The following is a 15,565-nucleotide window of genomic DNA, read 5'->3' as shown; positions in this document are numbered from 1 at the left end:
TTCTTCCTGTTTGTACAGAGTTGCTTGTGCGATTGGCGCTTGACGCGTGATGCTATGCACCTGTGCGGGGGCGTGGGGCTGTGATGGAGTCGGCCTGGCCGCAACCCAAGCGGCGGCTCGAGAGGCTGGAGGCGAGCGAGCTCCGAGCTCTGATACAATGTCTCTGAGACATGGCCTACGATGACATCACTCGTTACACGTCGAGCCAAACAAACACTACTCGAGCCCCAAGTGCCGGCGCGCGAACGCAACGGCACGCGCGTTGGCGTCCTCGAACGCCGCGCGCGTAGCGGCGTGCTCGAGCGCCGGGCGCGCGCCGAAGCCGTGCACCGTGTCGTCGTAGACCTTGAGCTCGAACGGCGCGTGCGTGCGCGCGAACGTGGCCTCGAGCTGGGCGACTTGCGCGGGCTTGAAGAAGTGCCTGCGTGGGTCAGTGGACCCCCCCCCCCCCGCCCCGGGCTCACTCGTGCGCCGGGTCGCTGAGCAGCCAGAGCGTCGGCTTCACGATCTTCCCCCAGCGCTCCGCCTCGACGCCGGGGTGCACCACCACCGCGGCGTCGAGCGCCGCGCCAGAGGAGAGGAGGTGCGTGAGCACGCTCCCGCCGCGGCAGTAGCCTATCCCGACGAGGCGGGTGTAGCCCTCGGCCTTGAGCTCTGCGACGGCCTGGGCACATCAGTACTTCTACCCCACCCCCGCGCCCCCCCGGGCTCGCTGCTCGCAGCTCACCACCTCGCCCTTCGGGTTGACCGCCCCGTCCCGCATCCCCCCCGCGTACGGGAGCACGCGGAGCAGGCTCAGCTTGCCCCACGCGCGTGCGAGCCACCCCTGGGCCGCCTTCTCGCCCGGGTACGCTTCGAGCGCGGCTGCCAGGTGGTCGGCCGGCAGGCCGGCGGCTGCGGTGTCAGTGCGACTCCCGGCCGGGCTTACGCATGTAGTCGGGCACGATGACGTCGACGCCGAGCGCGGTGCAGAAGGCGTCGGCGAGGAGCTTGGGGTTTGGCTGTGGCCCGCAGCGCGAGCGAGCGTCAGCGAGCGAGCCGGGGCAGGGGCTCGACACCCGGCGCTGGGCGGCTGCCGCAGACCGCGGTACACACGATTTGGAACCCGAAGATGTCGTAGAAGAGCACGAGCGCCGCCTTGGGGCTCTTGCTCCCCCCCTCAGGCCGGACGACGTACCGCCCGAGCGAGCGCGCGCCGCCCGCCGGCTCGAACGTGCCCCTCGGCGTGCCGGGCAGTATCGAGCCCTGCACGCAGCACGGCGAGATGGGGAGGAAGGGTGCCATGGGCGCAGATCTGGACGAGTGAGCTGGGTGTGAGCTGCGATGCGGCCGGTCAAGTGGCTGAACCGGCTTTATAGCTGCCCGCCGCCACTATCGCTTATCGCCCATGGCGGCCCATGATCTCCCATGAGCGCCCTCGGGGAGCGCGCCACGTGACGCCCGAGGCTGGGCCGTCGGCGATGGTGCGGGCTCGGGGATGCACTGCAGGTGCATGGGTGAGGTGCTCCGCTCTGCACTCGTACTTTGCTCTGCGCTGCTGCGCGAGCCACGATCGATGCAGCGTCGAGCAGGATCGATCTGATCTGATCTTAGGGCCATGTCTGCTCGGCTCCGGATAGACAAGGTGGTCTGTGCTGGATCAAGTTACGTAACTTAAGTCACACCCGTGCCAGCCTCAGCCCACGTTCTGCGCCAGGCTCACCCACCACGGCCCAGCGACGCGCGGCGACCACTCGTCACTCTCAAACGTCGTCACTGCTCGTTCCAGTCCACACCCACAAACAACCCCCCACCCACCCCCACCCCCCATGTCCGCCCTCATCCAGCTCCCCGCAGGCCGCAGCTTCCGCCGCTCCCAGGAGGCCAAGTGGGTCGACCCGCAGCCTGAGAAGGGAACCATCGAGCTCTCGCTCGACCAGGGCATCATCAACTTTGGTGCGTGCCGCCTTCCCTCCGCCCACTGACCCGCAGTCTGGCGCAACGCCGAGACGTCGCGCGCAGAGGACGAGCTGCTCATCTTCCCCGGAGAGGCTGAATTCGAGCGCGTCGCAAAGGACCCGTCGGGCCGCAGCTTTGTGCTCAAGTTCAACTCGTCCAACCAGGTCCACTTTGTGGGTACAGCACCAAGCTGAGCTGACCCCAGTTCTGGCTCCAGCGCGGCACGCTGGCCGAGTCGGACGCGCGCGCCGCCGTCGACATCAACTCGCTCCTCCAGGACCCGAGCTACCGGTGGGTTGTGGTGTCCTACGCTTGTCGTTCTCCGCTCACCACGCCGCAGCGCCGGATCCGCCCCGATCCCGGCTTCCTTCTTCCCGCCCGCGACCCCCGCCCCCAAGGCCGACGGCGCGCGCGACATCCCCGCGACGCCTAGCGCGCCCGCCAAGCCCTCGGCTGCGGCGGCCGCGGCCGGCCTCGTCGCGGGCCTGGCCGGCGCGTCGACGTCAGCCGCCGCCGGCAGCACCGACGCCGACGTCGACTCGCGCGCCATCACAAAGGAGGACGTCAAGAACCAGGACATGGCGCGCCTCCTCTTCCACTGGGCCGACCAGCACCTCCCGATCCCCGAGGAAGGTGCGTACTGATTGTGGCCGCGGCTGACATTTGCAGAGGAGGCCAGCCTCACCGACATCCTCACCCCCGATACCGTCTCGCGCCTCGTCGAGGAGCGCCCCGAGCTGGCAAAGTCGCTCGCGCAGCACATGCCGCCCGACCTCACGCTGCCCGAGGGCGCCGACACCAAGGCCGGCCTGCTCCGCGTCGTGGGCACGCCCCAGTTCCGCGACGCGGTGGGCAACCTCGAGATGGCGCTGCGCAACGGCACGCTGCCAGAGTCGATGATGCCGTTTGTGCACCTGCCCGAGGACGCGGCGTGGAGCCTCAAGAACTTTCTCACGGCCCTGCGCGAGGTCAAGGACGGCGACCAGACGCAGGAGCCCGAGGACGGCGACGACAAGATGGACACGGACTAGGGGCGTAGATTGTAGATGCCATGGAGGCTGGGAAGATGCATACGTCTAGCGCCGGCCACCACAGACGTCAGTTCAGACTTGCACACATCTATTGCAACGGCGACCTCGACGCAAGGCCGGCCCAGCCGCCACAGACGTCAGTTCAAACTTGCACACACACACACACTCCTTCACGACCTCGTGCACACACACCCGCCCAGTCACTTCTGACGTGTTCATAACACTTCTGGCTTCACTTCTTTCATCGCCCCCTTGCTACTCTACCCAAAGCTGCTGCTTGCTGCGCCAGGCGCGGGTTGTTTTACAGGTGGAGAGGGCCAAGGCCGGGCAGCCCGGCCCTCGCGGTCATTGGCGAACGAACGAACGCAACGACTAGAGATGGGAAACACAGTCAGATTGGGAGAGGGGGGGTGGGTGGGGTGGTCACGGTGTGACGGTGGGTGGGTGATGGGAACGGAGTCGAAAAGAATGAGTACAGGGAACGGGGCGAGGACTTGGCGTCGGGCGAGGTCGTGTCCGACGCGTCAGGCCGCGACGCGCTTAGGCGGGGGGAGCGCCGCCGGTGCCGGGGCAGTTGGCCGAGATGTGGCCGACCTGGCCGCACTGGTAGCACTGGGGGGGTTAGTTGGTTGCTAGTTGCTTGTACGCCCGCTCGCTGCGCTCGCGAGCTCGCGACGCTGCCAACTCACAGTACGGCCCTGCTCCTGGGGGCAGTCGCGCGAGATGTGGCCGTCCTGGCCACAGTTGTAGCACTTGCGCGAGCCGCCAAAGCCGCCCTGGCCGCCAAAGCCGCCGCGGCCGCCGCCGCCACCGCCCGAGGGGCAGTCGCGCGAGATGTGGCCGACGCCGCCGCACGTGTAGCACGACTTGTTGCCAAAGCCGCCCGACTGGCCGCCAAAGCCGCCCTGCTGGCCGCCGTAGCCGCCGCCAAAGCCGGCCTGGGCGTCACCGCTCTCGGGGCACAGGCGCGCAATGTGGCCCGGCTTGCCGCAGCGGTAGCACTCGCCGCCGGTGGGGCCGCCGAAGCCGCCGGCAGCGGGGCCCTGGGGGCACGCGGAGGAGAGGTGGCCCTCCTGACCGCAGGTGTAGCACGCCTTGGGCTTGGGCTGGGGGCACTCGCGCGAGAGGTGGCCCGACTGGCCGCACGAGTAGCAGGTGGGGACACCGGCCTGCGGGGGGGCGTCAGCGGGGTGCAGAGAGGGTCGTCGGCGTGCTCACGTCAGGGCAGACCTGGGCAATGTGGCCGGCTAGAGGGGTTAGTAAGGAGACAGACGGACGACGAGGTGGCGGCGGCGGCGGTTGTCGAGCACTTGGGTGCTTGGGTGCTGGGCGCTTGGGCAAGCAGCCCTTGGCTACGCGGGGCAAGAGAAGTGACGTCGCATTGCATGATCCGCAGCCGCAAGCCCGAGGGTCACGGTCGAGCAGTGTCTCTCTCCTGGTCTGGATCCAGCTCGAGCGACACGCCGCGCCGCGCCCAGGGCCCGCGACGATGCAGATGTGTGACTATGTACGAGAGGCTAATAGCTCGCTCCACGCCTTCGCGCTCGCTCGCACCGCACCCACGTACACAGAACACGGCAACTCGAGCGGGGAGGGGTGTCGGGTTGTGGGCAAGACACTGTCAAGCCCACTCGCCGAGCCCCAGTGCTGGGCGGCGGGGATGATTGCTCAACCCCCGCCACCCTACGCACACACACACGACAACCGCCAGAACCGCACCACACCACACCCTACGCACGCTGGCCACAGTTGAAGCAGTTTCCAGAGCGGGGAGCGCCGTACATTGTCGAGCGGTGTTTACTAGCGGCAGAGTCAGCAACAATTTTCGCTCGACGATCCCGAAGTGGGTGGCTTGGGTGGAGGGGGGAGTGGGTTGGTGCGGGATGTCGAGAGGGATAAAAAAGTCGCAGTGTCGGCGCCGCGCAAGTGACGGCTTGCGGTGCCGCGGCGTGAAAGAAAAGACTGCTCACCTGGTGGAAAGTGGAATGTAGAGTGAGTGAGAGAGTGGAAGCGAGGAAGAGGGGTTGCAGAGAGTGCAAGTGAGGAGGTGGTGGGCGGCGGGGCGGGGCTGGGGGGGGGGGCGTCGAGTGAGAGGCCAGGCAGGCGGCAGAGCAGCACCAAGGCAAAAGGCGGGAGGAAACCCAGTCAGAGCCGGTCAAAATCACTGGCAGAGGGTCAGCTGAGCACCGCCAGGCAGGCAGAGCCAGGCAGCCCAGCTAGGGCGACGAGCAGGAGTGGGTCACTCCACCCGCCTGGCGGCTCGTCTCGACGACTCCAGCGTCACTGTGAAAACCCACACCCAGGGTTAATACAACGGCAATACCCGGGATTGTCAGTCTGTGGCACTCCATCCGGCTGCCACCACTGCTCTCGACTGCACCACACAACTCTCTCGCATGCCCAATCCATACAAGAACATGCCGCCGATTAGAGGAAGTAGCTGGAGGAAGTCAGCAGAGCCCTGGCATGACCGCACCCCCGTCCCCGCACGCCCCCGCCCCACTCACCGGTCTCCAAAGTCGCCGAGGCCGGGGACAATGTAGCTGTGCGAGTCGAGGCCCTCGTCGACCCAGGCAGTGATCATGCGGAGCTTGGGGAAGCGCTTGCAGACCGCGTCGGTGCCTAGTGGCGAGGCAATCTACAGGTTAGCTGCGGCGTCGTGGTGGTGGCACCCACCAGGTTGAGGAAAAGGATCTTCTCCTCCTTGACGCCGTGCGAGAGGAGCACCTCGATGGCCTTGATGCATGAGCCGCCAGTGGCTGGGTCGTGTGAGCTCGCTCAGGCAAGGTGACTCGCAGCCACTCACCGAGCATGGGGTCGAGGAGGAGGACGAAGCGCTCCGCAATGTCCTCTGGGAGCTTGGCGTACTGGGATCGTTAGGGCGTGCTGCCTTGGATGCAGCCACGTACGAAGAGCTTGGGGAGGCACGTCTCCTCATCCTGCAGGCCGTGTTAGTATGTGCATGGTGGAGTGGTGGGCGAATGCAAGAGCGGCAGACTCACACGCTGGATAAGAATCTGTTGTGGGTGGGACCCGAACGGTCAGTACCCGGCTCGGCGGTCTCGGCGAGCCACTCCACGCACCTTGCCAATCCTCACTGCGTGGCGTCAGTACAGCACCCAGCCGGTGTCAAGCAACGCACCTGAACGACAGCAGTCACGGAGGCCGGCCTCCATGGCCTAGGGAGGTCAGAATACGTCCCGCTTGTTATCAATCGCAGATCCTCACCTCGCCGGCTGGACGTCAGCGCCGCCACACAACCACGACTCACCCCGCATAATCGACACGCCGCAGATCCTGCCCTCGAATCCCACGCCGTCAAAGTCGAGGCCGACGGGCGTGCGCACCGTCTTGGGCACGACGGGGAGGTGGTTGAGGCCTGCGCCGTCAGCCAAAGATTTTACGCGGCATTGCACGGGCGCACGGGCCGGCCGCGAGCCACTTGCCTTCCTCGACGAGCAGGCGGATGATGCGGTCAGAGTAGCTGCTTGCTCAGTGTCTTGCTCCTTGCGGCCTCGGTCCTTGACTCACAAGACAAAGTCTCCACTGCATACATCAACACCACAGGCAAAGGCCAAGCACACAGCGTTCAGCGACCCACTCCCGCACCCAGCCGTCCTTGTGCTCGTATACCCACCGTTGAGTCTTCTCGTCACGGATCAGCGTGAGGAGCGCCTGGAGCTGCGCGGTCGGGGGCAGCACAATCGCGTTGGACGGCAGCTCGTACTTCTTGTCGGCGGACGACATGGTGGGCGATAAGAAATGCAAGGGGGTGGGGGGGTGGGGGTCTAGTATGTGGGGGAGGGAGGCTCGTGAACGCTATCCAGAGGTTCTGTGAGCTCGAGTCGTCGTCGATGCGAGGATGGAGAGTATGTGCAACGTCTTATCGTCAGCTGGTTGCATCTTGTCCCGATCTGCGCGGCGCTGCGCTGCCTGCCTGTGACCCAAAAAGTGACGTCGGCGCGTGGCTGCAACTTTCGCACCCAGAGGTGGCAAATTTAGCGCCAAACACGGGTCGCGTGCCGAACAAAGCGGGGCCGCCGACAAGTCATTGGCTTGGCACAAGCAGCGACGCCTGCTCGACATTACCATCTATTGACATTACACATACGGAGGGGAGATTATGTAGACAGGGATGCTCATGCAGCGGGGGGCTCGGTCGCCTTGAGGGCGCGCGCTACTGCGTCCTGCAGTCGGTCCAGCACCAGCGCAAAGCTCGCATTGTCGCCCGCTTCAATCTGCCACTTGTTCGCCGTCCGCTGAACCGGCCCGAGGAAGCTGCTGCGCAGTGTGTCGCGGCGCTCGCGGTCGGCAAAGCCAGTCGCATTGGCCGCGTCACGCTGGAGAAGGAACCACACGAGGTTGGAGCATTCGGTCAGCCACACGGGCCACATCGACGCCATGACATCGTTCAGCGGCCAGTCCAAAGGTCCCGCAGGGACAGAGAACAGGATGGGGCCGAGCTGTTCGAGTAACGTGGGGTTCAGGAGCGGAGAAGGCCCCGTCTTGGAGGCAATCTGCTCGCGTAACAAGCTAACAGCGAGCACGCGGATGCCGTCGAACGGGTTTGACGGCTCGAGGAGCTGTGCCTGTCAGCTTCGGGCCTAACCACCCGGCTCGACTTGCCTGCTTGAGCAGATGGATCCGGTCGATGGCACCGGGAGTCGTCGACACAATGGCCCCCAAGAGCTTGGACATGGCAAGGCGTGTGGTAGGCGACTGGTTGACCTGGATAAGGGGCATGACGAGCTGACATGGGTCAGATAACTTCCGCTGTCGCAACCCACCTCAATGAAGAACGTCGCCTGGTCGTACTCGAGCGCCACTCGTCCCGCCTGAGCGGCGTGAATGAGCGCCCAAGTAACGGCCGTTCCAGCGTCGAGTGCGCTGCCGCCGATAGCCAGGGTCAACAACGGCATCGCGTCCGCGATAATCGTCTTTGACGGGGCAAACTCCTCCTTCTTCACAGCAAGGGCAGGCAGCGTCGACGCGAGCAGGATCACAGACGAGATGGAAGAGTGTGGCTTGACACTCGACGTGTTGATAACACGCTCAATCAGCTCCCAGTGGTCCAGCCCAAGGGCAGTGGCAGCCGCCTGGCGTCAGCAACAGCACACGCGCATGCCTCACCAAAGACTCGTCGAGCACCGCCTGGCCCTCCTCCCACTGCTGTGGGCCGTCAATCTCCGGGTGGAGGCCGCCGAACTGCGGGTGCGTGGCGAGGAACCAGCGGGACGTGAGGTCTGCGCCGGAGCATGGGCCAAAGATCATGATGGCGGTTTGGAGGACCTCGGTGAGCATGGCCTGGGGTCAGTGGCACGCTGCGTCGCTCGCTCACCTTCTGCTCGCCACCGGAGTCGGCCGTGGTCTGCGCCCAAGCCCAGGCAGCAGTGACGATCTTTGCCGTTCTCAACAGCAGAGAGCGGGAGATGGGCACGGCCAGATCGCCAGGCGCAGACACTGGGACCGCCTGGATAAGCGGCGTGAGTGTGTCCTGGAAAGCGAGCAGCGTCGGGGTGCTGCGCTGCGTCTTGAGGCGAGGGAGGGCTGCGACATCAGCGCTACCCACACACCCATGACTCACCGACAGCGTACATGTCCAGAACAGCCTCCACCTGGGGCAGCGCGTACTCCCAGTCGAGCTCATTGTCCTCAACATCCGTGTCGTCCTCGTCGTCGCTCACGGCAAAGGGGTCGGCCTGCTCGGTGAAGTGGGCGAGCTGCTGGTTGAGCGCGAGGACCACCTCCCTCGGCTCAGAGTGCGCCGCGATGAGTTCGAGCACCTCCTTTGCGTGGGCCGACGTCTTGACGAGCGGAAGGAAGGCGGGGATGACGGTGAGCGCTGCGTCCTCGAGCACCGAGAGCTGGGTGGTCAGCTCTGCCGAGGATCTTCGAGCTTGCTCACACGCCCAGCGTCCTGCTCGTCGCCCTGCGGCTTGAGAACGTCCAAGCACGACTCGATAAACGCCTCGCGCACGATCGGATCGCGCGACTTTGCGAGCGCGTTGGTGAACGTCTCGAGCACGGCCGACGCCTTGACGGGGTCTGAGATGTCAACAAATGGTGCGATTGGCACCGGCAGCGTACCTTCGTGCTCTGTCGCCTCGAGGACGACCTCTCCCAGGCTCTTTGTGACCTCTGACACGTCTTCCATGGTTGCCGAGGGCGTTGCGTGTGTGACAGGCAGTTACAAAGGCCCAAGCAGTGGTTGTCGGTACTTTGAGGCGCCTCCGGGACGCGGCTCGACAGCGTGGACCTCCAGTGACGCGTTTCGGTGATTTCCGCCACGCGATAAAACAGGCGGGCCGGATAACGCGGCGTCGGTCGAAGGCGCGTGCCTTGGACCAAAGACAACAACAAAGTCAGTCTCATCGACGCTTCTTGCCATCACGCACACCATGCCGCCGCAGCCGCACCCCCTGCGGAGGATATCCACCGGATCGCTCTCCGGCCTCGCGCGCTCGCAGAACGACGCGACCGAGTCGCCGTCGGGCCTCGACTTTCTCGCGCCGGCGCTCGCAGACGTCGCAGACGAGGCGGCGACGCTCGCGACCAACATTCAGCGCATGAACATGCTGCACGACGCGCTGGGTACATTCAACGAGGGCTTCTCGGCGTACCTGTACGCGCTGAAGATCAATGCGTTCTGCATCGAGTGGCCAGAGGTGAGCTGATCAAGAGCACGGAAGCTGACGCCCAGGCGCCGGTGCCCGCCTCATGGGAGAGACTGCCCGAGTTAACTGGTGGGTGTGGGGCGAGATGAGCGCTTACCCCCAGCTCCTCCTCCAAAGCAGCCTGAGCCCGAGCCTGAGCCAGAACCACAGCAGAGCGCACGGGTCCCGCCTACGCCGGATTCCAAGTCATACCGCGACCCCGACATGACGTACGCGACTCAGTTCGACTCGCCGCCCCCACGGCCGACTGGGAGGGCACGGCCTGGCGCTGTGGTTGGAAGGAAGCCGGCGGCGCCGACCGCGGCTGCCAAGAAGGTGTCGCTAGCGGCCAAGAAGAAGCGAGATGTAGGTTCGATCGAGCAACAGAGAAACCCAGCTGACCTGGCCAGCTCGAGATTGCGCAGATTATCGACACCCAGCTGCCGCTGGAGTACCGCGGCTCAGATCCAGTACGTTGGACGAAGTGCAGGGCACACGCCGCTGACACCCACAGAACGCACGCTACGCCATGGAGAAGGTCATCGACAAGCTCATGGGCGACACACAGGGTCTTGCGAGTGAGCTGCGCCCTCCACCTCCTCAGCTCCTTCTAACACCACAGTCACACAACTCGAAGCTCCGCCAGAGCTCCCGCGCGTCCGCGTGAACAAGTGCCTGATCTCGCTCATTGCCAAGAAGCTGGTCAGCAAGACGAACGAGGGGGTGAGTGGGCCACGCCGCAGCCAGCCTGACGCCGCAGGGAAGAAACATCCACCGCTGGGTCGGACAATGAGCCATAGACTGCTGTTGTACTATAATCTGACGTCGGCGGTTTCTAGACATCCTACGTTGATGGTTCTAGATCTGGATCCTGGACAGCGATGCCGTGAGGGACAGCTCGACGTCGTCGAGTTCCTGCACGTCAGCCTGCCCCTCCCCCCAGCCCACCTTGTTTTCCTGGTCAAGCAGGCGCTGGCGCATGGCGCACCACGCGTCCCACGTCAGGTCCTCAAAGCTCGCGCGCCCAGAGCACAGATCTGTGCTGCCGTGCCGCCAGATCTCGTACTCGCCCGTGTCAAAGTCCTGCCGTCAGCGTCGTCTACCTGCCCACATGCCACAAAGTAGGCCCAGCGCGGCTCGCCGGCCCACGCGCGCCACGCGTGCTCAGGCAGCACGGTGCACGTGCCGTCCATGACCTGGCGGAGCGTGTCGAGCGGGCGGCGGAGGAAGACGGAGCCTTGGTCTGGGAGCCTTGGGCGGTCAGCACACGAGCCAGCGAGTGAGCGAGCGAGCGCACGCCGGACGCACCACTCGACCTGCCGCAGCCGCCACGCCATCTGCCGCATGTCGGCCTGGTTGAGCCCCGTGGCAAAGATCCACACTGTCATCCCCGCGTCGGGCCACCACTCGGGCGCGATGAACGAGCCCTTGCGCACGCCGTTGATGATGAAGCCGATCGTGGACATGGGGGTGTGGGTGGTGTTGAAGTGCTGAGGGCGGGCCATGAAACCATGCCTGCCCCATCCACCCCGGCCTGCGCACGACCGCCCCCGCACGAGCCGAGCCGAGATCACGCCGGCGTCGGACGGCGCCCATGGCGCTGGCGCTGGCCCTCGCTGCTCTCGCTGCTCTCGCTGCCCTCGCTGCTCTACCACCCATGCATGCTACTGCGTACTACGACTCGCCCCCTCATCGCCGCTTGCCGCTGTCGAGCTGGCTCCAGAACCGCGCGACAATCTGGCGGTCCGTGTGCCGCTTGAACTTGTCAATCTTGTAGTCGGACACGTTCCAGTCCTTGATGACGGGGTTGGTCTGCTCGTTGTGCCACTGGAAGTAGGCGCCGTTCACTGGGCATCAGCGCTGCGCTATACACTGCGACTCACCGTGCCGGAACAGCACCTTGGGGTCCATCCACTTGTACGGCCGGAACTGCCATGCCTGGCCCGTCGTCACGACGCAGATGACACGGTCCCACGCGTCGACACCAAACTTCTGCAGCGCCTCGACACTGTCCACCACATAGTACTTTGTCGTAATCTCGCCCGTTGGGCTGCTGCGCTTGCGCAGGATCGGAATCATGTCCTCGGACCGGATGTTGCCTTGCGCCATCTCGTTTTGCCGTGCCTGTTCTGAAGGCTCAAAGCTGGGGGGTCAGCAGAGTTCAGTGTGTAGCGTCCTCACATTCCCTGCTCCAAGAACTTCTTGACGTTCCACATGGTGAGCAAAGACGTCGGCGATGACGAGATGAGGATGATGGGGTGCGCCGAGCGCGGCTTGCGCGAGGCACTCCGGCTTGCGTCGGCGGCCGCAGGCTGTGTTGGCTGCGCGCGCCCAGATTTGAGTGCCTGCTGGCATGCCCGGATCTTCTCGTTCATCACGTTCTGAACAAACGACGAGAAGTTGTTGACCTTGCCGCCCGCCGATACACGCAGCACCGTGTTGCGGTCCTTCAGCTCGACCTCCTCGGCGCGCAGCTTCTTGCAGAACTCGCGGTCGGCAACGTTCACTTCGTACTTGCGCTTTGCCGCCGGGGCATGTCTCGAGGGTCCAGCCTCCGCCGACGCCGGTGCCGCAGCAGTCTCGGCTGCTGGGGCGACCGAGGCCGCCGCCTTGGCTATAGGCTGTCAACAACCGCCCACGACACGGCTGTAACACTCACGGTCCTCTCCCTTGCCCAGAACACGCACACCGCCGTCCGACGACCCCTGCAGGAAGTCGACCACGCCACGCCTGTCCGTGATCGCCACGTAACCGACACCAGCAGCCTGACCCTTCATGAGGTATTCACGCACACCCGTGTCGCGCTCCGTCCACGCGAGCCACAGCTGGCCGACCGAGTAGAAGTCGTCGCGCGCATCCGTACGGGCGTAGCGGGTCGCCGCATCCTTCGGGATGATGACCGCGTCCTTGCCATCCGGCTGCGGGAACGAGAATGAGGAGGCGTCGGTGAGGGTTTCGGCTGGCGCGCCCGCGTCGGTCAACAAGGCCGCCGCGAGACTTGGCGTCGAGATCGACTGGCGGAGGAGGTCTAGGGGGTCGGTCGACGCCATGGTGGATGTTGTTGCCTGCGTTGTGCAGGATGTAGAGTGGGTTGTGATTGTTCTCTAGTTGTGGTCTTGACATCTTGATCGAGGTTGGCGGTGTCAGGTTCGGTTACGTAACCGCGGCATTGACAGTCCAGTCAGGCGTTTTGTGGTGGAGGTGGACCACCCGACGTGTTGTTTTCCTCATCTTGCCATTTCATCGTCTCTTTGTCCTCAGCAACACTTGCATGCGTCGCAGCATGACCTACTCATAGCCCCAACGCGTATCTTGTCACTCTTTAAACTATATCATTCGTTTTCTGTTCATTCTGCCGGCCAGCAATGGACATTCCCTTTGAGAGGTAGGATTGGCCGTCGAACCTTGCTCACCACACCAGCTTCGCGGACCTGGTGTACCGCCTGGGCCACCCTCCAGATTCCAAGAAGCGCACCCTCCCCGATGGCTCTCACCCCAAGCTTCCTCCTGAGAAAATATTCCTCTCCTGGATAAACCACCACGGACGACCGCTCGCGCGTCATACTTGCAAGCGCCTCTTCCGCCTCCTCTTCCCCCATGATGGAACGCGCCGGCGGTACGGGCTGAAGGAGAAGCGCCTGGCGGTGCACCTCGAGTCTATTCTCTGCATCAAAGACCTGGCACAGTGGGATTGCGTTGACTGGGAGAAGGGTGGGGTCGGTGGCACTGGCTGCCTCGGACAGGAGGTGCACCACTCGATGGCGAGGAAGGTGGGTTTCATCGTCGAGTTGGTTCTAACCCGCCAGATCCCTCCAGGAACCAAGTCATCCTTGACGCTCAGTGAGGTTGATAAGCTTCTAGACCAGCTGGCAGCTCCGTCGCCCTACTCTCAGCTGTCTATCCCTCCGGTGGACCCTCCCGACCCCATAGTAATCCTCCGCCAGCTGTTTCGAGAATCCAACTTGTCGCCAAACGCGTTGGGAGTCTTGGTTCAGGTAATAATGCGAGACCTTCGCCCCCTGCTCTGCCCACTACCGACCATGCGCACTCGGCATCCGACAGCCATGCTGAGGCTGAAGATTACAGCTGCGCCGCAGCAGCTGAACATCCACCAGGCCATGTGGTGCTGGGACGCTACCATGGCGAGGCTTTTTCGCGACGGCAAGGGTGACATAGACTGGTGTGCTGATACTGCGGAGAGCGTTAGTTCTTCGTCCGGTCAAGTTGTCCCAGTGCCACCGGGGCCAGTCGTTGGTGTAAACGTACAGGTTCGTTATCACCCAGATTGACTCAATTAACAATGCTTTCAGATCCCAAAATCCTTGAAAGGCCGTGGGATTGGGGACTCGTTGAAGCACTTCTTCAACGGCGAGAACCCTGCGTGCGACACCTTGGTTGCTGAGACCAAGTATGACGGGTACCGGTGGGTTCAAATCGTAGATTGGCCACTAACCAACAGGTTGCAGATCCACATCCAGATCGGCCAGGAAGGCCCAGTCATCACTGTGTTCAGCAAGTCCAAGCGGAATAGCACCGTTGATCGCAGGAACACCCATTCGTGGGTCGCGACCATCCGAATTATCATCGCTGACCCACCAGAATTGTTCTCGCCGCCCTCGGCATTCCAGTCCCAGATGACATGCCTGTGTACCCCACCCTTGCAGCTCGGTTGCGTGGCACACCTACTCCGAAGAAGAGGGTAAAGTCGAGTGTCATTCTCGAAGCGGAGGTTGTTCCCTTCAACGAAGGGGCACGGGAAGGCGGACGTGGTCCGGGTATCGAAGAGTTCTGGTGGCTTGAAGCAGCCGGAGTTACTGTTGGCCCAGAGTGAGTTAACATGCTGGGCGTGGTTGACCTCCTAGGACCAGTGCCCACAGATCCTCCCACATCGGCCGCCACCTCTGCCTCGTCTTCTTTGACATCCTTCACCTTGATGGTGAAACCCTGCTCGCAGTGCCCTACCGCTCCCGTCGAGCCTTGCTTAAATCCGTCGTTCGTCCAATCCATGGCTTTGTAAGTTGTTCCACCGTCGGCGGTGTCTAATGGACAGTCAGTGTTCGCCATGTGCCAAGCCATCCCGCTGGACGCAGGCAAAGATCATGCGACGCTGGCCCTTAAGACGGCGTTCGAGACTGTGTGCAACGACCGAGAAGGTTTGTGCTCTAACAGCCTCACAATGATGTTAACCAGCGACTCAGAGGGCCTTGTGCTCAAAGCCTCCAAATCAACCTACAATGACCCCAAGCTGCCCTGGGTGAAGCTGAAGGTAGGGTGGGTTATTGATCAATCTGACAAGGCAGAAAGACTACATCCCGGGACTCGGTGACACCATTGACCTCGTGCTGCTCGGCGCAGGCTGGGACATTGACCGTGCAAGGGAACTCAGGGGTGTGTCCACTTCACTGGTGCCGCTCCACGCTGACCGCCCAAGTCGACACATCCGTCTTCACTACATTTTACTTGGGCGTGCTGACGAACCGAGAGGCTGTATTTCAGCGCCGCCACACACCACACTTTGAGATCCTCTTTCGGGTATCGTACGGACTCAATCGCGACCAATTGGAGCAATATAATGACCAGCTTAGGCTGGGTCGGTGGGCGAGCAAGCCATTTGACAAGGACGATCCGTGGAAGCGTGTTAGTTAACACGTTCTTAAGCTAGCTGACAGTGGCAGAGGCTGATCGGCTTGTCCTGGAAGTACCACATGCCCAAATCCATGGTACCCCCGTCTGTCCTTCTGGAAGCCCCGTTGTGTGCCGAGGTGATGGGGGCGGGGTTCCAGCGGCTTCCGTTTTCAGAGGTAAGCAGCCGCAGCGGGGGATGTGCTGACAGCCAAAGCTTTACGAGCTGCGGTGGCCTCGCCTGATGAAGATATTTGAAAAGGGGGAGCGCCCATGGCTTTCAGGTGGGTGTCGATTGTTGATACTGGTCGCTCACCCGAC

The 15,565-nt window shown here is 63.5% G+C and overlaps 9 protein-coding genes across 9 annotated transcripts; 3 read left to right on the top strand and 6 right to left on the bottom strand.

The window, feature by feature from the left end:
- Positions 1 to 216: 216 nt before the first annotated feature.
- Positions 217 to 1,284, bottom strand: Q8F55_005034 (uncharacterized protein; the record flags this gene model as incomplete). The annotated part of the gene is made up of 5 exons (XM_069353530.1): positions 217 to 421; positions 465 to 664; positions 728 to 894; positions 929 to 1,001; positions 1,096 to 1,284. 5 exons carry the CDS (start codon positions 1,282 to 1,284, stop codon positions 217 to 219), a joined length of 834 nt encoding a protein of 277 aa, XP_069208172.1.
- A 524-nt stretch (positions 1,285 to 1,808) lies between these two features.
- Positions 1,809 to 2,969, top strand: Q8F55_005033 (uncharacterized protein; the record flags this gene model as incomplete). Its single annotated transcript, XM_069353529.1, has 5 exons — positions 1,809 to 1,935; positions 1,972 to 2,111; positions 2,144 to 2,229; positions 2,279 to 2,571; positions 2,608 to 2,969. The coding sequence occupies 5 exons, from the start codon at positions 1,809 to 1,811 to the stop codon at positions 2,967 to 2,969; spliced, it is 1,008 nt and encodes a 335-aa protein (XP_069208171.1).
- A 540-nt stretch (positions 2,970 to 3,509) lies between these two features.
- Positions 3,510 to 4,753, bottom strand: Q8F55_005032 (uncharacterized protein; the record flags this gene model as incomplete). The annotated part of the gene is made up of 4 exons (XM_069353528.1): positions 3,510 to 3,581; positions 3,659 to 4,138; positions 4,188 to 4,216; positions 4,708 to 4,753. 4 exons carry the CDS (start codon positions 4,751 to 4,753, stop codon positions 3,510 to 3,512), a joined length of 627 nt encoding a protein of 208 aa, XP_069208170.1.
- Positions 4,754 to 5,396: 643 nt separating this feature from the next.
- FUR1 (Uracil phosphoribosyltransferase, synthesizes UMP from uracil) lies at positions 5,397 to 6,716 on the bottom strand (the record flags this gene model as incomplete). The annotated part of the gene is made up of 12 exons (XM_069353527.1): positions 5,397 to 5,409; positions 5,477 to 5,607; positions 5,646 to 5,728; positions 5,776 to 5,836; positions 5,879 to 5,908; positions 5,972 to 5,986; positions 6,053 to 6,066; positions 6,112 to 6,148; positions 6,198 to 6,205; positions 6,241 to 6,348; positions 6,416 to 6,453; positions 6,607 to 6,716. The coding sequence occupies 12 exons, from the start codon at positions 6,714 to 6,716 to the stop codon at positions 5,397 to 5,399; spliced, it is 648 nt and encodes a 215-aa protein (XP_069208169.1).
- A 392-nt stretch (positions 6,717 to 7,108) lies between these two features.
- Positions 7,109 to 9,123, bottom strand: Q8F55_005030 (uncharacterized protein; the record flags this gene model as incomplete). Its single annotated transcript, XM_069353526.1, has 8 exons — positions 7,109 to 7,552; positions 7,596 to 7,718; positions 7,757 to 8,065; positions 8,100 to 8,273; positions 8,308 to 8,516; positions 8,554 to 8,833; positions 8,875 to 9,014; positions 9,057 to 9,123. 8 exons carry the CDS (start codon positions 9,121 to 9,123, stop codon positions 7,109 to 7,111), a joined length of 1,746 nt encoding a protein of 581 aa, XP_069208168.1.
- Positions 9,124 to 9,367: 244 nt separating this feature from the next.
- DAM1 (DASH complex subunit dam1) lies at positions 9,368 to 10,415 on the top strand (the record flags this gene model as incomplete). The annotated part of the gene is made up of 7 exons (XM_069353525.1): positions 9,368 to 9,634; positions 9,670 to 9,712; positions 9,747 to 9,988; positions 10,033 to 10,092; positions 10,137 to 10,200; positions 10,245 to 10,345; positions 10,383 to 10,415. 7 exons carry the CDS (start codon positions 9,368 to 9,370, stop codon positions 10,413 to 10,415), a joined length of 810 nt encoding a protein of 269 aa, XP_069208167.1.
- A 65-nt stretch (positions 10,416 to 10,480) lies between these two features.
- Positions 10,481 to 11,088, bottom strand: Q8F55_005028 (uncharacterized protein; the record flags this gene model as incomplete). Its single annotated transcript, XM_069353524.1, has 4 exons — positions 10,481 to 10,537; positions 10,571 to 10,705; positions 10,741 to 10,873; positions 10,931 to 11,088. 4 exons carry the CDS (start codon positions 11,086 to 11,088, stop codon positions 10,481 to 10,483), a joined length of 483 nt encoding a protein of 160 aa, XP_069208166.1.
- A 223-nt stretch (positions 11,089 to 11,311) lies between these two features.
- Positions 11,312 to 12,672, bottom strand: CDC73 (accessory factor associated with RNA polymerase II; the record flags this gene model as incomplete). Its single annotated transcript, XM_069353523.1, has 4 exons — positions 11,312 to 11,469; positions 11,506 to 11,765; positions 11,804 to 12,236; positions 12,282 to 12,672. 4 exons carry the CDS (start codon positions 12,670 to 12,672, stop codon positions 11,312 to 11,314), a joined length of 1,242 nt encoding a protein of 413 aa, XP_069208165.1.
- A 1,014-nt stretch (positions 12,673 to 13,686) lies between these two features.
- On the top strand, positions 13,687 to 15,268 carry Q8F55_005026 (uncharacterized protein; the record flags this gene model as incomplete). Its single annotated transcript, XM_069353522.1, has 9 exons — positions 13,687 to 13,890; positions 13,933 to 14,045; positions 14,082 to 14,180; positions 14,222 to 14,449; positions 14,485 to 14,635; positions 14,673 to 14,775; positions 14,821 to 14,888; positions 14,923 to 15,010; positions 15,054 to 15,268. 9 exons carry the CDS (start codon positions 13,687 to 13,689, stop codon positions 15,266 to 15,268), a joined length of 1,269 nt encoding a protein of 422 aa, XP_069208164.1.
- Positions 15,269 to 15,565: the final 297 nt, after the last annotated feature.

The sequence above is a fragment of the Vanrija albida genome, assembly GCF_041260175.1.
Source record: "Vanrija albida strain AlHP1 chromosome Unknown contig_4, whole genome shotgun sequence".
NCBI classification, from domain to species: domain Eukaryota; kingdom Fungi; phylum Basidiomycota; class Tremellomycetes; order Trichosporonales; family Trichosporonaceae; genus Vanrija; species Vanrija albida.
This window is presented reverse-complemented; position numbering and strand designations above follow the sequence as displayed.